At 42.7% G+C, this 15,675-nt stretch overlaps 2 protein-coding genes across 3 annotated transcripts in view; both read right to left on the bottom strand.

Moving 5' to 3' along the window:
- The window catches only part of LOC129830072 (kelch domain-containing protein 8B-like), a 151,800-nt gene extending 146,354 nt beyond the window's left edge, over nucleotides 1-5,446 (bottom strand). For both annotated transcript variants that reach the window (XR_008755489.1, XM_055892272.1), the window contains exon 1: nucleotides 939-5,446. The gene's annotated coding sequence lies outside the window, so the exon portion shown is untranslated. The remainder of the gene's footprint in view (nucleotides 1-938) is intronic.
- A 2,287-nt stretch (nucleotides 5,447-7,733) lies between these two features.
- On the bottom strand, nucleotides 7,734-15,557 carry si:dkey-32e6.3 (uncharacterized). Its single transcript, XM_055892271.1, has 5 exons — nucleotides 14,871-15,557; nucleotides 14,179-14,573; nucleotides 12,530-12,690; nucleotides 10,223-10,355; nucleotides 7,734-10,083 (listed from the first exon to the last, which is right to left on the bottom strand). Exons 1-5 carry the CDS (start codon nucleotides 15,184-15,186, stop codon nucleotides 9,907-9,909), a joined length of 1,182 nt encoding a protein of 393 aa, XP_055748246.1. The 5' UTR covers nucleotides 15,187-15,557; the 3' UTR covers nucleotides 7,734-9,906.
- Between the last annotated feature and the right edge of the window lie 118 nt (nucleotides 15,558-15,675).

Genomic DNA, 15,675 nt, shown 5'->3' with positions numbered 1-15,675 from the left:
GGGGAGGGGGGTGCATTTTATTATGGCACCTTGAGTTGGACCAGCCTTCCCCCCAGTAAATTTCGATCTGTCCCTAATCAGTGCAGAATCTCAAACAACATTGATCCCTTTCGCCATATACATTTAATGTAATCTCAACTGCAAACCAGGTCATTTGGTTCTGCTATTAGTTCAAGAACAGTGATAATACAGTAATGTTTTGTATAAATATACCAAATATCTGACATTGTTTTCCTATTTGAACTTTGCTGTGCTTTTAAATGGTTTAAAGCACATTGATAGATATTTGTGACAATTTACCCAAAAATAAGACATTGTTTTTCCATTGTAATGTGGTTGTGCTTTTAGATGGTGGTTGAAAAGACAGCGATAACACATTGTAAATTCAACTAACTTTTGGCTGTCTTTTTGAGTGGGTGAATATAAGTCTCATTGATCAACGTCTCAACCAAATATTACCCAATTATCAAAGTTGAAATGACGTGGTGTGCCCAGTGGGCAACGATCCATCAAATCTCGATAAAGCAGACAACGATGTGTGTATTTCACACCACGATCATTTTTCACAAGGGATGAAAAACATACGCCCAAGTTTTGTATTGTCAAAGTGCCCTAAGCGTGGCGCGGTTAATAAAAAAAGCACACGTCGAAAGCGTCTGCGCGTGAAATGTGGACAATGCTCATCACCAAATATATAATGCATTCACGTTGCAGTTATAGCCTACCCTCGCATCAGAAGTCAAGCATAGCCTATTTGCGGCACACATAGAATGCAGAGATATATTAGCCATTTAAAACATGCATTACACTGTGGGCTATAGCAGCTGAGTGTCACCTGAAACCTATTTTCCATTACTAAAGTAACCTAATAAAACACGAACTATAAGAAAAGTAGACAGGAAACAAAAATACAAAAGTTTTAACAAAACGCACAATACCGTGTTCGACTGCAAGGATATAAACCCAGTCACTGAGATGATGAGTCCTCTGGACTCCACACTCGAAGAAGGACAGTATGCGCCTGACAGATATATTGTTCCCGTTTTAGTCTTGAGCAAAGCCGACAGTGAGCAAGTCTTGGGCGCCTTTCCATTGGCTCACTATCGCTCGCTCTGCCCTCCTCCCAACTTCGTGCGCAACAGTATCTGAATGGCGCTCTCGAGTTAATTAATTCATATAAAATACATTTGTTGGCCCTCTTCAACATTTACTCATTATTTACTTTTCTTTTCTTTATATTATTGTTCTCTCTGCATTGTTGGGAAGAGCCCCTAAGTAAGCATTTCACTAACTACACCTGTTGTTTACGAAGCATGTGACAAATAAAATTGGATTTGATCAGTTTGATATTTCAGATGCTATTTATAGGCTATTCTCACCTAAACGTATTTTTTGTTTGGGAATTCCACATCAATGCGCAAAAGTTCGTGGTTTCCTCATAGTGATTGGTGTTACCTTATAATTTATTTGAAATAGCCAATCAATAACAAAGACCATCGTGCATTGTTCTTTCAATCAATGATTGAGTCTGAGTATATAACCTGAGCTATAGCGTGGGTCAGCTAACATTGTAGGTTATTGAGTCGCCATTTACATGCACAAACACAATCCATATTGTCATTTCCTTTAGCCTGGGGTGCATTTTGGAATGTCTACACAACCTTGGAGAGCAACAGTGAGCAATTTCCATTCTTAGAATAATAATAAGCTACAACAAATGTATTCCCTGTGGTGATTCTCTGATGCTCAATAACTTCTACTTCAATCATAAATTCTACTAGTTTGAAATCCGTGTTGCACATCTCATTTACACAGTAAACCTTCACATGAGATTGATGAAAAGATATATAGCAAAATATCCATCATCTCCACTGCCCTCTTGAGGAAGTTAAAACCATGAGGTGGAGACTGGGGTAGGCTTTATAATGTTTCAGATCAACCCGTGTGTGTGATTGGAAAGATGGCAGAAGCGGTTGATGAAGTGGACTCAATCTAATGGCAGTATAATCAAGGAGAATTGGAATAATGTCCAAAAGAAAGGAAAACAGAAAAGTAGAGTACAGGGATGAGAATGTCACTTGTAGGAGTGTACAGTCTGTACATGAGGAGCAGTTGATCAAATTACCAATCTTGAGGAATCCATATGAGATTTCCAAACTGGTGGAGAGAATGCTGAGTAGAGTGAAGGCTGTGAGGATCAAGAGAGGCGGGCTTGTTTAGATTTTTTGTGCTTCTGAGGATCAGAAGAAATGTGTGTTGCATCTCACCCGATTTGATCAATTTGAATTGTTGTGGTGTGTCTCTTAGGAACAGGGCACCCCTCAAGGGGTTATATCTGGAGTCTCATGGGAGGTAGATGTTGAAGAGATGAAAAATATTCCTGGTGTGATTCATGCACATCGGATGAATCGTGTGGTGCATGAAGAAAAAGTGAAGAGTCTATCTGTTCTTTTCTTTTTTGATATGGAGTCTCTCCCTACTCAAGTGCAGTTAGGATATATTAACTACAAAGTCAGAGCATTTATCCTAAGACCAATGCAGTGTGATCATTGTAAAGCTTTTGGTCATGTTTCAAGTGTTTGCAGAAGGGAGAAGCCGAGATGTCCAAGTTGTGGAAAAGATCATGTGTTATAAAAGAGATGAAAATGTAACCTGTTGTAATTGTGGTGGGAACCATGAAGCCACGTCTTTTAAATCGCCCCCAAGGGTGGAAGAGAATGAGATGTCCAAAGTCAGGGCTATCCAAAGCATATAATATGCAGCAGCTGTTAAAAGGGTTGAGGGTGTGAATGGTGCACTTGAAGAGTCCATGGTGGTGGATAGGCCTTCACTGCAGGCTGCAGGGGTTTCCTTTCACCAGCAGGATCCTGACATTTTAAAGGTTAAGAAGGTGGACTTTGTGGCCTTTATAGCTATGGTGATAAATGGCACTGCCAAGGTGGAAAGAAGGTCCAGGAAGATATAAATCATTGTGGAAGCGGCGGAGCGATTCCTGGGGCGCAAGCCAGGCCCTAATGCCTGAGAAGGGAGACATGGAGATTTAAAAGGAGGAAGAAGTGGGAGTTTTGTTTTGTCGATGTACTATTTTTATTTGGGTGGATTAAGTGAGTTTCACTATCACGTATGGATTTTCTTTTTACCTTGTTTTGGTTTCAACCCGTCCAGTTGATAGCGGTAATACACCTTTTGGGGTTGTAGTCCGCTGTAAACCCACAGAAGAAGAATGTGTGTGAGATGGAACAGTACTGTATGTCCAACTTTTCTCATTTTGTGATTATTTTGCTGTTTATCTTAACTGTTTTTGCACGAACTGTATCTGCTATTAATTTCTTATGATCGAACAAGAACTTTTGAACATCAGATCGGCAGTTACTAACCTCAATTCTGTCTACCCAAGAGGAAACGCCGGCATTACAGAGGCAGGAGAAGGAGAGTCCTGGTGGGAAAGCTAGCCACCTCTTCCCTCCATTCTATTGGCCAATCGGTCACTTGATAATAAGATGAATGACCTCCGATTGCAGATTTGCTATCAACAGGACTCTCGTAACTGAACTATTCTTTGCTTTTCTGAAACATGGCTTTCGGACAAAATAACCCCATGGCCATCCAACCCCATGGATTCTCCATTCACCGAGCGGACAGGGCATTGCATTCAGGTACATCGAGAAGAGGAGGGGTATGCCTCTTCATCAACAGCAAATGGTGCGCTGACTAGCTCAGTAGATCTCTCGACCCATTGTTCACCCATCTTGGAATACCTGATGGTCAAACGCCGACCCTTCTACCTCCTGAGAGAGTTTTCAGCTGTTATTGTGACTGCTGTAAATATTCCACCCCAGGACAAGAAAAACAACAAGCTGACATGTAAACTGTACCAGACTCTAAACAATCAGGAAACCATGCAACCAGGTTAGGGTTTGGCCGGGGTAGGCCGTCATTGTAAATAACAAATTTGTTCTTAACTGACTTGCCTTTAAATAAAGGTTAAATGAAAAATAAATAAATAAAACCGGAGGTTGCTTTCCTTGTTGCTGGTGATTTGAATTCCACAGCATTAAGACACCTGAGGCCAAACTTCCATCAATGTGTCTCCGCCACTAGGGGCGATAAAGTCCTAGACCACTGTTAATATACCTAGAAGCAAGCATACAAGGACCTCCCTTGTCCCCCCTTCAGCAAATCTGCTTCCCAAGTCAAAAGCCCAGGGCTACCTATGGCCGAGGACACAAACAAGTACAAGAAGTCCCGCTACGACCTCCGCAGAGCCATCAGAAGGACAATATAGGGACAAGATGGAATCCTATTACACATGCTCCACCACCCAAGGGCTACAGTCCATTATGGTTTAAAGGATGACCCAGCCTTGATCTGCTCAACGATGCTTCCCTACCAGACAAACTCAATGCATGCTTCAACAAAAACATCCCCAACATCTCGCTCTCCAAGGCCACCGTGAGTAAAGTTTTTAAATCAGGTCAACAGTCGGAAGGCCGTGGGGACGGTATTTCAGGGCGTGTTCTCAGTGGGGCGGCAGGGTAACCTAGTGGTTAGAGCGTTGGACTAGTAACTGAAAGGTTACAAGATCGAATCCCCAAGCTGACAAGGTAAAAATCTGTTGTTCTGTCCCTGAACAAGGCAGTTAACCCACTGTTCCTAGGTCGTCATTGAAAATAAGAATTTGTTCTTAACTGACTTGCCTAGTTAAATGAAGATTTTTTTAAAAGAGCATGCGCAAAACAGCTGGCAGGCATATTCAAGGTTATTTTCAAACTCTCCTTGTCCCAGTTTGTAATCCCTGCATGTTTCAAACTGATCACCATCATTCCGGCTCCCAAGGCAACCTGCCACAATGACTACCAACCTGTAGCACACATCTGTAATCATGAAGTGATTTAAAAGGCTGGTTACGGCACACATCAACACCATCATCCCAGACCTGGGATCATCAACTAGATTTAGCCACGGGCCAATTTTTTCTTGAGCAGATGGTTGGGCTGGCAGAACATAATTACAAATAATTAGCAAATTGACCGCAAGAGGAGCAAACAGATATTTGACTAAAACAACATTTCAAACCTTGCTTACGTTAGTGTACGATCACCTCTCTATTATGCGTGGGAATACTTGGGAACAGATTTCCAAAATTAAAATCACTTGGAACAGAAGTCCTGGTGTTTTTACAATATTTTATGTCCAACAATGAAAACTGATATTTTTTTTAAATCCTTGAAAGAAAAAAAATTGCCCTGGGGCCAAATAAAACCACAGCCAGTTGAGGAACCCTACCCAAGACACACTTCAATTTGCACACCGCCCCAACAGATCCATGGACGACACAATCTCAATTGCACTCCACACTGCCCTCACCCACCTGGATAAGAGGAATACCTATGTGAGAATGCTGAAAATTGACTACAGATCTGCAGTCAACACCATAGTCCCCTCCAAGCTTGTCACCAAGCTTCTGACCCTGGGACTAAAAACCGCCCTCTGCAACTTGATCCTGGACTTCCTGACTGGCCGACCCCAGGCAACATCACATCTGCCACACTGACTCTCAACACGGGGGCCCCACAAGGGTGTGTGCTTAGTACCCGACTGTACTCCCTGTTCACCCATGACTGCGTGGCCACGCACGACTCCAGCACGATCATCAAGTTTGCTGATGACACGACGGTGGTAGACCTGATCACCTACGACGATGAGACAGCCTACAGGGAGGTGGTCAGTGAAATGGCAGTGTGGTGCCAGGACAACAACCTCTCCCTCAACGCCAGGAGGACCATGGAGCTGATTGTGGACTACAGAAAACGGGGGTGTGAGCATACCCACATGGACGGGGCTACAGTGGAGTGGATCAAGAGCTTCAAGTTCCTCGGTGTCCAAAGCGCCTCTTCCCCCTTAGGAGGTTGAAAAGACTTGGAATAAGCCCTCAAATCCTCATAAATTCTACAGCTGCACCACTGAGAGCATCTTAACTGGCTGCATCACTGCTTGATACGGCAACTGCACCGTCCTCGATCGCATGGGGCTATAGAGGGTGGTACGGACAGCCCAGTACATCATTTGGGGCTCCCTGCCATCCAGGACCTCTGTATCAGGCGTTGTGAAAGGAAGGCCTGAGAAATTGTTAAAGACTCCAGCCACCCAAACCATAGACTGTTCTCTCTGCTTCCGCATGGCAAGCGGTACCGGAGCAACAAACAAGTCTGACACCAACAGGCTCTTGAACAGCTTCTATCGCCAAGCCAAGTATGCACTCACAGATTCCTACACACTCACTAACACACTCCCACCCACACACAAAGACACTTAATTTGCTCACACACACAGACATTCATACTGACTCTACACACACTCACATACAATCATAATATATACTGCTGCTACTCTGTTTATCAAACATACTGATGCCTAGTCACCCTACCCCTATACATACAGTAACTACCCCTACCACTCCAGTATCCCTGCACATTGTAAATATGGTATTGGAACTGACCCTGTATATAGCTGACCTTGAAACTGGCCCTGTATATAGCTACTGACCCTGGAACTGACCCTGTATATAGCTACTGACCTTGAAACTGGCCCTGTATATAGCTACTGACCCTGGAACTGATCCTGTATATAGCTTACTTTCTCGTGTTTTCTTCCTACTTTACTTTTTTTATAATACTACTGATTACTGCATTGTTGGGAAAGAGCTTGCAAGGCATTTTACTGTACTTGCACATGACAATAACTTTAATCTTGAACCTAATGACACTCAAATGAAATGTGTCTCTAAATTCTCTTCCACACGGTAGCTCGTGTCAGTTCCAAACATTTTAAATTGCAAAATTTGTACCATTTCAAACCTAGTGCTAAATAAGCCCCTGCGCATTTTTTATTTGGGCCTAAAATAAACAGCATAAAAGAAAGGCAATTCTTTCGAAGGGAAAACATGTACTGTAATGTGTGTGATAGACTATCAGGCCATTTAGGTTTCATATTTATAAAGTCAATCTGACACAGGCTACAACTCAAATCTAATGATTTCCCTGGAGACCTTTACTTGGAGTCAGGAGTTAAATGCAACCTAGTATTGTGAACAGACCATAAACCACAATGAGCACACTGGACATGTACACTCTAGTGTACTCTGAGTGAGGGAGTCTCCCTACTGTACACACTGTTCTGCCCCATTTGGCTTGTAATGAAAGAACATAGTGTCTGCTGCTGCAATCAGGCAACACAACAATGGCCATTACATCACATTAGCCAACCCTGTACATATTGTGCTGGAGATCAGAGGTGATGATTGGGTAAGCCCAGCCTGAGGAGTCTGCAGAGATAGGACCACAGTATTTCTTTCCAGTAATCAGGCAGTCAACTCCACAATAATGTTCCTTTCAGGTTACAAGTGTCCAGTCACATGTAGTGAGCTAACTATTTATTACAATGCCATTACTAATCGGTCTAAACTATTTTTCAGACTAAAATGCTCTAAGAACTATGTTTCACTGTTCAAGTCCCTGTAGTCTACACACACTGAACTGCTTATGATTCCTGATTGATTAGTTCCCCAAGGTACATTATTCGTGTTCACCGTGTAGGCTGTTAATTGATTTTACATGTTCACTTAACTGTATCCAAAAGGCCTGAGGGGAAATCAATAGTGCTTTTAGGTGACAGTAATACTCTGATCAATACTAGGTCAGTACATTCACACACACACACACACACACAGTGTGTCTAGGTGATACAAAAGTACATTTTCTTCCACTCATGAGGTTTATTGAACACCGCACAAGCTGATTGTTCAGAATGTTCATCATGAAACATACAAGCATTGTCTTACGTCAGGTGGCATCACGCATTCGCGTTACTCGTCCCCCAACTGACACTCAGTGCAGACGATTAGTCACGCTATCTGACGTAAGACAATGACATACAAAAAGACACTAAGTATATTCAGATTCAACCCTTCAGACTGACTTTGTGAGTGCATGATAAGGTAACAGTCAGTCGGTCCAACAGACAATCTTGCATCTGAATCGGTCTCCCATCAAATGTGACTTTGCCTTAGCAACAACGCCCCATGCCTCTTTTTGTATAATTGCTGTCAAAGGCCTGATTGTGCTTTTAAAAGGCATCTGCATGCTTCCCAGCTAAAACAGTTTGTGCATATATAATGACGGCACTGGGATGTTTTTGTTCGTTGTGGACTTCAATTAAGGTTTTTTCGGCTGTTCGGACACACAAAACAATGTTCTAGAGGCAAGCCAAAGTCAGTAGCCGAAGTCTACGCCTCTTGGTCGGTGATTGGTCAACAGTAGGGATTCTTCAATGAAGTCTTTGTCATTCAACGAGATGACTCGTTTTCATGAAAAAAATCTAATTGAAAAATACTGCACCAAACAGTTAAATGTAAAACTGCACGACTAAGATCTCCTTGGCAAAAACATACAAATGAATGAACGTTTTTTTTAGTTATTCTGACTAGTTTGAGGAAGTGTATACAACTAGTGACTCAAAATGGACAAACCATACTATTGTCGCTTTTATCAAGCAAAGGGAGTATGCGAGCACACTCATTCGGTTCTCCAAGCTGAGTTCGGCTAGGTGCTAGCCGAACTGAAGCATGCTGACGCCTTTATCTTCCACAATTACCCACATCCTGGTGATTGTGATGTGCTACTTTGAAAAGGTGTCTCAAATTTGCAGTAGTCAAACACCACACTTCCTTCAAGCTTAAAAATAAATATGCTAATACTAATCATTGATTCGACTTATATACTGAGTAAAAAACATTAAGGACACCTGCTCTTTCAATGAGAGACTGACCAGGTGAATGATAAGATCCCTTATTGATGTAACTTAGGTTAAAGAATAATTTTTAAGCCTCGAGACAATTGAGACATGGATTGTGTATGTGTGCCATTCAGAGGGTGGTGAACGGGCAAGACAAAAGATTGAAGTGCCTATGAACGGGGTATGGTATTAGATGTCAGGCGCACCGGTTTGGGCCAAGAACTGCAACGCTGCTGGGGTTTTCCAAACTCAACAGTTTCTCGTGAGTATCAAGAATGGTCCACCACCCAAAGGACATCCAGACAATTTGACACAACTGTGGGAAGCATTGGCGTCAACATGGGCCAGCATTCCTGTGGAACACTTTTGACACATTGTAGAGTCCATGCCCCGAAGGAAGGCGTCCTTAATGTTTTGTACAGTCGGTGTATAGCGCTTTTCTAGACACCCAAAGAGCTTTACATTGTAACGGGGCCGCTCACCTCATCCACCACTATGACAAACCTTCAAGAGAAAGCGTGACACACATTCCCTGGATATATACTTTTTCCCCACATGAGAGCGCTTCCAAAGAAAGTAAAGTCATTTTCAGTGCAAATAAACTCCAAACCACATAAACCCAAATGATATTAGGTCAAACTCATCCATTGTTTTGCCATGATAAATAGTCAAACAGTAACACTAATTGTGGTTAATATTAAAGTAATTTGTCTGTAGACTAGAGTATGATTTAAGTTGTAACAGTTAGTCTTACTGCTCAACCATGCAGCTCTCTCTCTCTTTGTAATATTAGAAACATTCAAGTATGACCATTCAAGTCTTTTCTGAACAAATTTTGGTGCACGTAAACAATGTCTTTATATCAATTACCAATTTTTTTTTTTTTAAATATATATTATAATTTAAAAACAGCAGCAAAATAATACTACAAAATAATGCCTTCTACATATGCAATATATTGGTTGCCAGTGTCACACACCCTGAGAATATTGACCTTAGAGGACGAGTTGGAGCAACTACAGGAGCTCCCTTTTACCTTCCACCTCCAGTCTACAGACCTGAGTTCTCCCAACCCCTTCTCACCCTGGACCTCTGGGCTACAGACAAACCACTCTAGCCTGCCCCCTGCTGAAGGTTCCTGTCATAGTTATCCTGGCAGATGCTGATGCGCTGGGTGAAGTACTCTGGGTCTGAGATGGCCCTGAGCAGGTCGTTCTGGACCAGACAGAGGTCATACAGCTCTGAGGTGGAGGCTGTGCGGGTTCCTGAGCCGTCTCGGTCCAGAAACACCTTCAGAACCATGGAGCAAGAACAGAAACAACATGAGGATATTTAAGGCAAAAAACGTATCTGCAAGGGGAAACTAATCCACATCCATATGAGTATGCATAAACCATCCAAAAGCACATTAATCGAGGCAAAAACACACCTTTGGGTGGACAATGGTGTCTTTGTCATTCTGTCGAATGTTGTCATCGATGAAGATGTGCTGGACATTCTGGTCGAAGGGGTCCACCCACAGAGGTTTCCCTCCCAGGATGGAGTAGGTGTTCTTGGCCCACCTACAGATAGAGAGCCCAGTGTCCTGACTAGAGGTCGACCAACTAATCGGAATGGCCGATTAATTAGGGCCGATTTCAAGTTATCATAAAAATCGGTAATCGGCATTTTTGAACACCGATCACGTCCAATTACATTGCACGTAATCGGCATTTTTGAACACCGATCACGTCCAATTACATTGCACTCCACGAGGAGACTGCGTAGCAGGCTGACTACCTGTTATGCGAGTGCAGCAAGGAGCCACGGTAAGTTGCTAGCTAGCATTAAACGTATCTTATGAAAACAATCAATCTTAACATAATCACTAGTTAACTACACATGGTTGATGATATTACTAGTTATCTAGCTTGTTCTGCGTTGCGTATAATCGATGCGATGCCTGTTAATTTATCATTGAATCATAGCCTACTTCACCAAACGGTTATTTAACAAGCGCATTCGCGAAAAAAGCACTGTCGTTGCACCAATGTGTACCTAACCATAAACATCAACGCTTTTCTTAAAATCAATATACAAGTATATATTTTTAAACCTGCATATTTAGATAATATTGCCTGCTAACATGAATTTATTTTAACTAGGGAAATTGTGTCACTTCTATTGCGTTCTGTGCAACAGAGTCAGGCTATATGCAGCAGTTTGGGCCGCCTGGCTCGTTGCGAACTGTGTGAAGACCAACTTCGCCAAACGGGGGATGACTTAACAAAAGCACATTTGCAAAAAAAGCACAATCGTTGCACGAATGTACCTAACCATAAACATCAATGCCTTTCTTAAAACCAATACACAGAGGTATATGTTTTTTAAACCTGCATATTTAGTTAAAAGAAATCCAGGTTAGCAGGCAATATTAAACTAGAGAAATTGTGTCACTTCTCTTGCGTTAATTGCACGCAGAGTCAGGGCATATGCAACAGTTTGGGCCGCCTGGCTCGTTGCGAACTAATTTGTCCGAATTTTACGTAATTATGACATAACATTGAATGTTGTGCAATGTAACAGGAATAATTTCACTGAAAGAATAAACGTTTTGTTTTCAAAATGATAGTTTCAGGATTTGACCATATTAATGACATAAGGCTCGTATTTCTGTGTGTTATTATGTTATAATTAAGTATATGATTTGATATTTGATAGAGCAGTCTGACTGAGCGGTGGTAGGCAGCAGCAGGCTCGTAAGCATTCATTCAAACAGCACTTTCCTGCGTTTTGCCAGAAGCTCTTCACTGTGCTTCAAGCCTATCAACTCCCGAAATTAGGCTGGTGTAACCGATGTGAAATGGCTAGCTAGTTAGCGGGGTGCGCGCTAATAGCGTTTCAAATCGGTGACGTAACTCGCTCTGAGACCTTGAAGTAGTTGTTCCCCTTGCTCTGCAAGGGCCGCGGCTTTTGTGGAGCGATGGGTAACGATGCTTCGAGGGTGGCTGTTGTCGTTGTGTTCCTGGTTCGAGTCCAGGTAGGGGCGAGGAGAGGGACGGAAGCTATACTGTTACACTGGCAATACTAAAGTGCCTATAAGAACATCCAATAGTCAAAGGTATATGAAATAGAAATGGTATAGAGAGAAATAGTCCTATAATAACCTCAACCTAAAACTTCTTACCTGGGAATATTGAAGACTCATGTTAAAAGAAACCACCAGCTTTCATATGTTCTCATGTTCTGAGCAAGGAACTTAAATGTTAGCTTTCTTACATGGCACATAATGCACTTTTACTTTCTACTCCAACACTTTGTTTTTGCATTATTTAAACCAAATTTAACATGTTTCATTATTTATTTGAGGCTAAATTGATTTTGATGCATTATATTAAGTTAAAATAAAAGTGTTCATTCAGTATTTTTGTAATTGTCATTCTTACAAATAAATAACATTTTTAAACAAAATCGGCCGATTAATCGGTATCGGCTATTTTTGGTCCTCCAATAATTGGTATCGGCGTTGAAAAATCATAATCGGTCGACCTCTAGTCCTGACTACATCAGCGACACTGAAACTTTCACTGAGGACAATACAGAAAGAACTTCTCCATTACAACTCAAACTTGGACTAAATTACCTATTGAAAGATGGATTTATGAGCTTGCCCGAAAACTAGGGCACCTCCAATACTCGAGTGCCTTCATTGGTGTGATTAGTCTAGCCACTAGTCTTTCGGAGAAATTCCACCTACCAGTCAAAATGGTCCTGGAAGCCCCCCAGGCACTGGACAGAGCTGAGGTACTGGTACAGGGCTCGCTCCCCGTCACGGGTCGACAGACGCTCCTCTGCCCGGGTCAGGACCGCCCCCTTCTTACTGCAGCGGATCTGGCCTGGCGTCTCATTCACACTCAGCTGGGGAGGGAGCAGAAAGAACACAGCTGGCTTTAGCATCTGTTACACTCTCTCTGACCAGCAGTGTATTAGAGATGCACAGGTATCAGGTATCTAGCAGAAATTATGGAAATCCTCTGTACTTCAGCACAGCTATCATTTTAGAATCAGGGGAAACAATTAAGCTTACAGGTCATGCAAATTTCAAACCTGCTAAATCAAATGATCTTCTTTCACCCTCAATCTCGGTGAAGACACTCTTACACAAATAGTCCTTGACAGGAGACAGTTTGAATAAGTCATCTGGATGTTTCTTTTTTTTTTATTGCAGCTAACTGTGTGTGCCGTAGCAGCCTTTGAGCATCCTCCTAGCAGAAATCGATGTGTTCTGCTCCAGTAAACGAACAGGTACAAGAACACACTGAGGGGGCTGAGAAGAGACTGCAGGCACACTCTATACACAGGAGAGTCGCACCACCCACCCTACATCTCACCGTGAATGACCTTCTGAACAGGGCACTGTTCCAACATCTGGGAACAAGCTTACAGATCAGATTTTTGACCCCTATATCCCACTGCCACAAGCTCACAAACACACACACAAGCCCAGATGCACACACACACTAACGGGAGTCTTTCAGATGACACAGACATGGCCCAAGTTTAAAAATGGGTCTATAATTGTGAATTGTGGTTGACCTCTTCAAATCAGGCAGAGGAGGAAGAACATAATTCCTCCTCTGCCTGTGACTCACTCTCACTCTCAGTAGCACATCCACCTGTAACATGGTGTCACCCTCTCAATGACAAGCTGCAACAGAGAGCAGCCCACAATGAGTAATGATTGCAAGTACTGGGCTATTGGCAGGTTAGCTAACAGTAGTGATTATGATAAGAGCAATGTGCCCATTTAATATGGTAGCCTGTGAGTAAGAGCTTGGTAAAATGCCAGGACAACAATCATTATTGCTACTGTCCTAATGACACCACATCCAGCATCACACCCACAACCCAAAGCACTCATCAAAATGGTCAAAGAATCCAGTCACCCAAGTCATAGATATAGGCTCTCTGCTACCGCACAGCAAGCGGTACCGGAGCGCCAAGTCTAGGTCCAAAAGGTTCCTTAATAGCTTCTACCCCCAAGCCATAAGACTGCTGAACAATTAATCAAATGGCCACCTGGACTATTTGCATTGACCCCCCCACCCCTATGTTTTTACACTGATGCTACTTGCTGTTTATTATGCATAGTCACTTTAACCATACCTACATGTACAAATTCCCTCAACTAACCTGTACCCCTGCACATTGACTCGGTAACGGTATCCCCTGTATATAGCCTCGTTATTGTTATTTTATTGTGTTACTTTTCATTATTTTTTTACTTTAGTTTAGTAAATATTTTCTTAACTGCATTGTTGGTTAAGGGCTTGTAAGTAAGCATTTCACGGTAAGGTCTATTGTTGTATTCAGCGCATGTGACAAATACAATTTGATTTGATTTACCTTAAGTGCTGGAAGGTCAGGGAAGAGTGGGTGGGAGCCCTGAGTGAGGGCACGGGACACTGCAGACAGCACACGGGGAAGGTCAGAGCCAAAAGTGCGGAACAGGATAGCAAAGTCCCTCCCTTCTGCCACCAGGTCTTTCAGTAGCTGGAAGAAGGAGGGCAAGATCCAGTGGTACAGCTGTCCATCCTCCCCCTTCACAGCCAGCTCCTTGTCCCCCTTCAGCTCCTTCGGCCATCGCAGCATCGCCAGGTGCTCATCCAGCACGCCCCGGAATCGCCGACCTGCAGTGGAGCTGGTGAAGCCTGCCACCCGGCCAAACTGGGAGTAGTAGCTGACAGCGCCCTCACATGGTGGAAGTAGGGAAGGTGAGTCACTCATCCACATCCATTTACCTACAGAGCAGATAAAGAAGCAGGTGTTCAGCAATTGCACACAACAATGACATCACCATGGCAGGTAGGCACAGTAGTGATTCCACTTATTTAATTTTCATGTCATTTCTAGAAAAAGGATAGAGGTGTGCCACTACATTGTAAGTGGGTCATTTGCTCCTTGAAAAAAAATTTGTTTAATTTTCATAGACCACTACTTCAAATAGAACTGTCAACATGTAGGAACTAAGTGACCTTTTAGACTGAGGTCGCCTGGCCCCTCAGAAGCTTGTTACTTATATTGCAACCTGGTCTTACCTTGTTTACTCATTTGTCCCCATGTCACTGTGGAAATAAAGTAATCCAAAGCTGCAATAGTTCCTTGACTTGTCACAGCATCAGACACCAAGATGGTGTTATTGAGGTCAATGTGAAGGACAAGCTTTTTCTTCTTTACACACAACCCATGAGGGACAGACACTGTTCGGGCTTCTTCAGTGGCACAGCAATCGTTCGCATTTCCTTTGGAGTGTGGAGTCGGGTGCTTATCTGTCAACGGGTCATGTCCATTACGATTGTCCTCATTGCTTAGAGAAGCTGAGGGAAGATCACCTGTCTTGTCGCAGTATGCCATTATGTAGCTCCACTCTCGAATTATCGGTTGTGGAAACCTGATTTTCTTTGACTAACTAACGTTGGCTAGCTAACCAAGTTGTCATTGAGAATACCCAGAGGGTTAATAAGGCAAGTTACTGAAACCCGAACCTCTTCGTCCACAACAGTAGCTGTATTTGTAGCTAACTAGCTACATGGCTATAAGACAGCTATAACACTTGTCAAAACAGGTTCGTTTTGCAAAACATAATTTAAGAGCTGTCTAAGTTGGTACAACTAGTCACATAAAAATACCACACTCCGGCTTTTCCGTTGACTCAGCGCCAGTAAATGTTATTTACTTCCTCATTCTTTAACGCCGTTTCTTCTTCCCTTACTGTAGTGTGGCGTCTGCAAGTAAATACAGTAAGAAGCGCCATCTAGAGGAGCAGTGCCGGTTGGAGGACCAACAACTTCACAAAACATACACATACTGAGGGTAAAGAAAATAGCTGATTTGGTGGAAAAT

Source organism: Salvelinus fontinalis, chromosome 31 (genome assembly GCF_029448725.1).
Source record: "Salvelinus fontinalis isolate EN_2023a chromosome 31, ASM2944872v1, whole genome shotgun sequence".
Classification (NCBI taxonomy): domain Eukaryota; kingdom Metazoa; phylum Chordata; class Actinopteri; order Salmoniformes; family Salmonidae; genus Salvelinus; species Salvelinus fontinalis.
Note: the sequence above shows the minus strand (reverse complement) of the source record. Positions and strands in the feature narration are given on the sequence as shown.

Excerpts from the sequence above, each read along its gene's own strand:
- si:dkey-32e6.3 (XM_055892271.1), bottom strand. The coding sequence starts at position 15,186 with ATGGCATACTGCGACAAGACAGGTGATCTTCCCTCAGCTTCTCTAAGC. Across the intron at positions 14,574-14,870 it reads GGGACAAATGAGTAAACAAG|GTAAATGGATGTGGATGAGT; the intron begins GTAAGACCAGGT and ends TCTGCTCTGTAG. Across the intron at positions 10,356-12,529 it reads TTCCAGGACCATTTTGACTG|GTGGGCCAAGAACACCTACT; the intron begins GTAGGTGGAATT and ends CTCTATCTGTAG.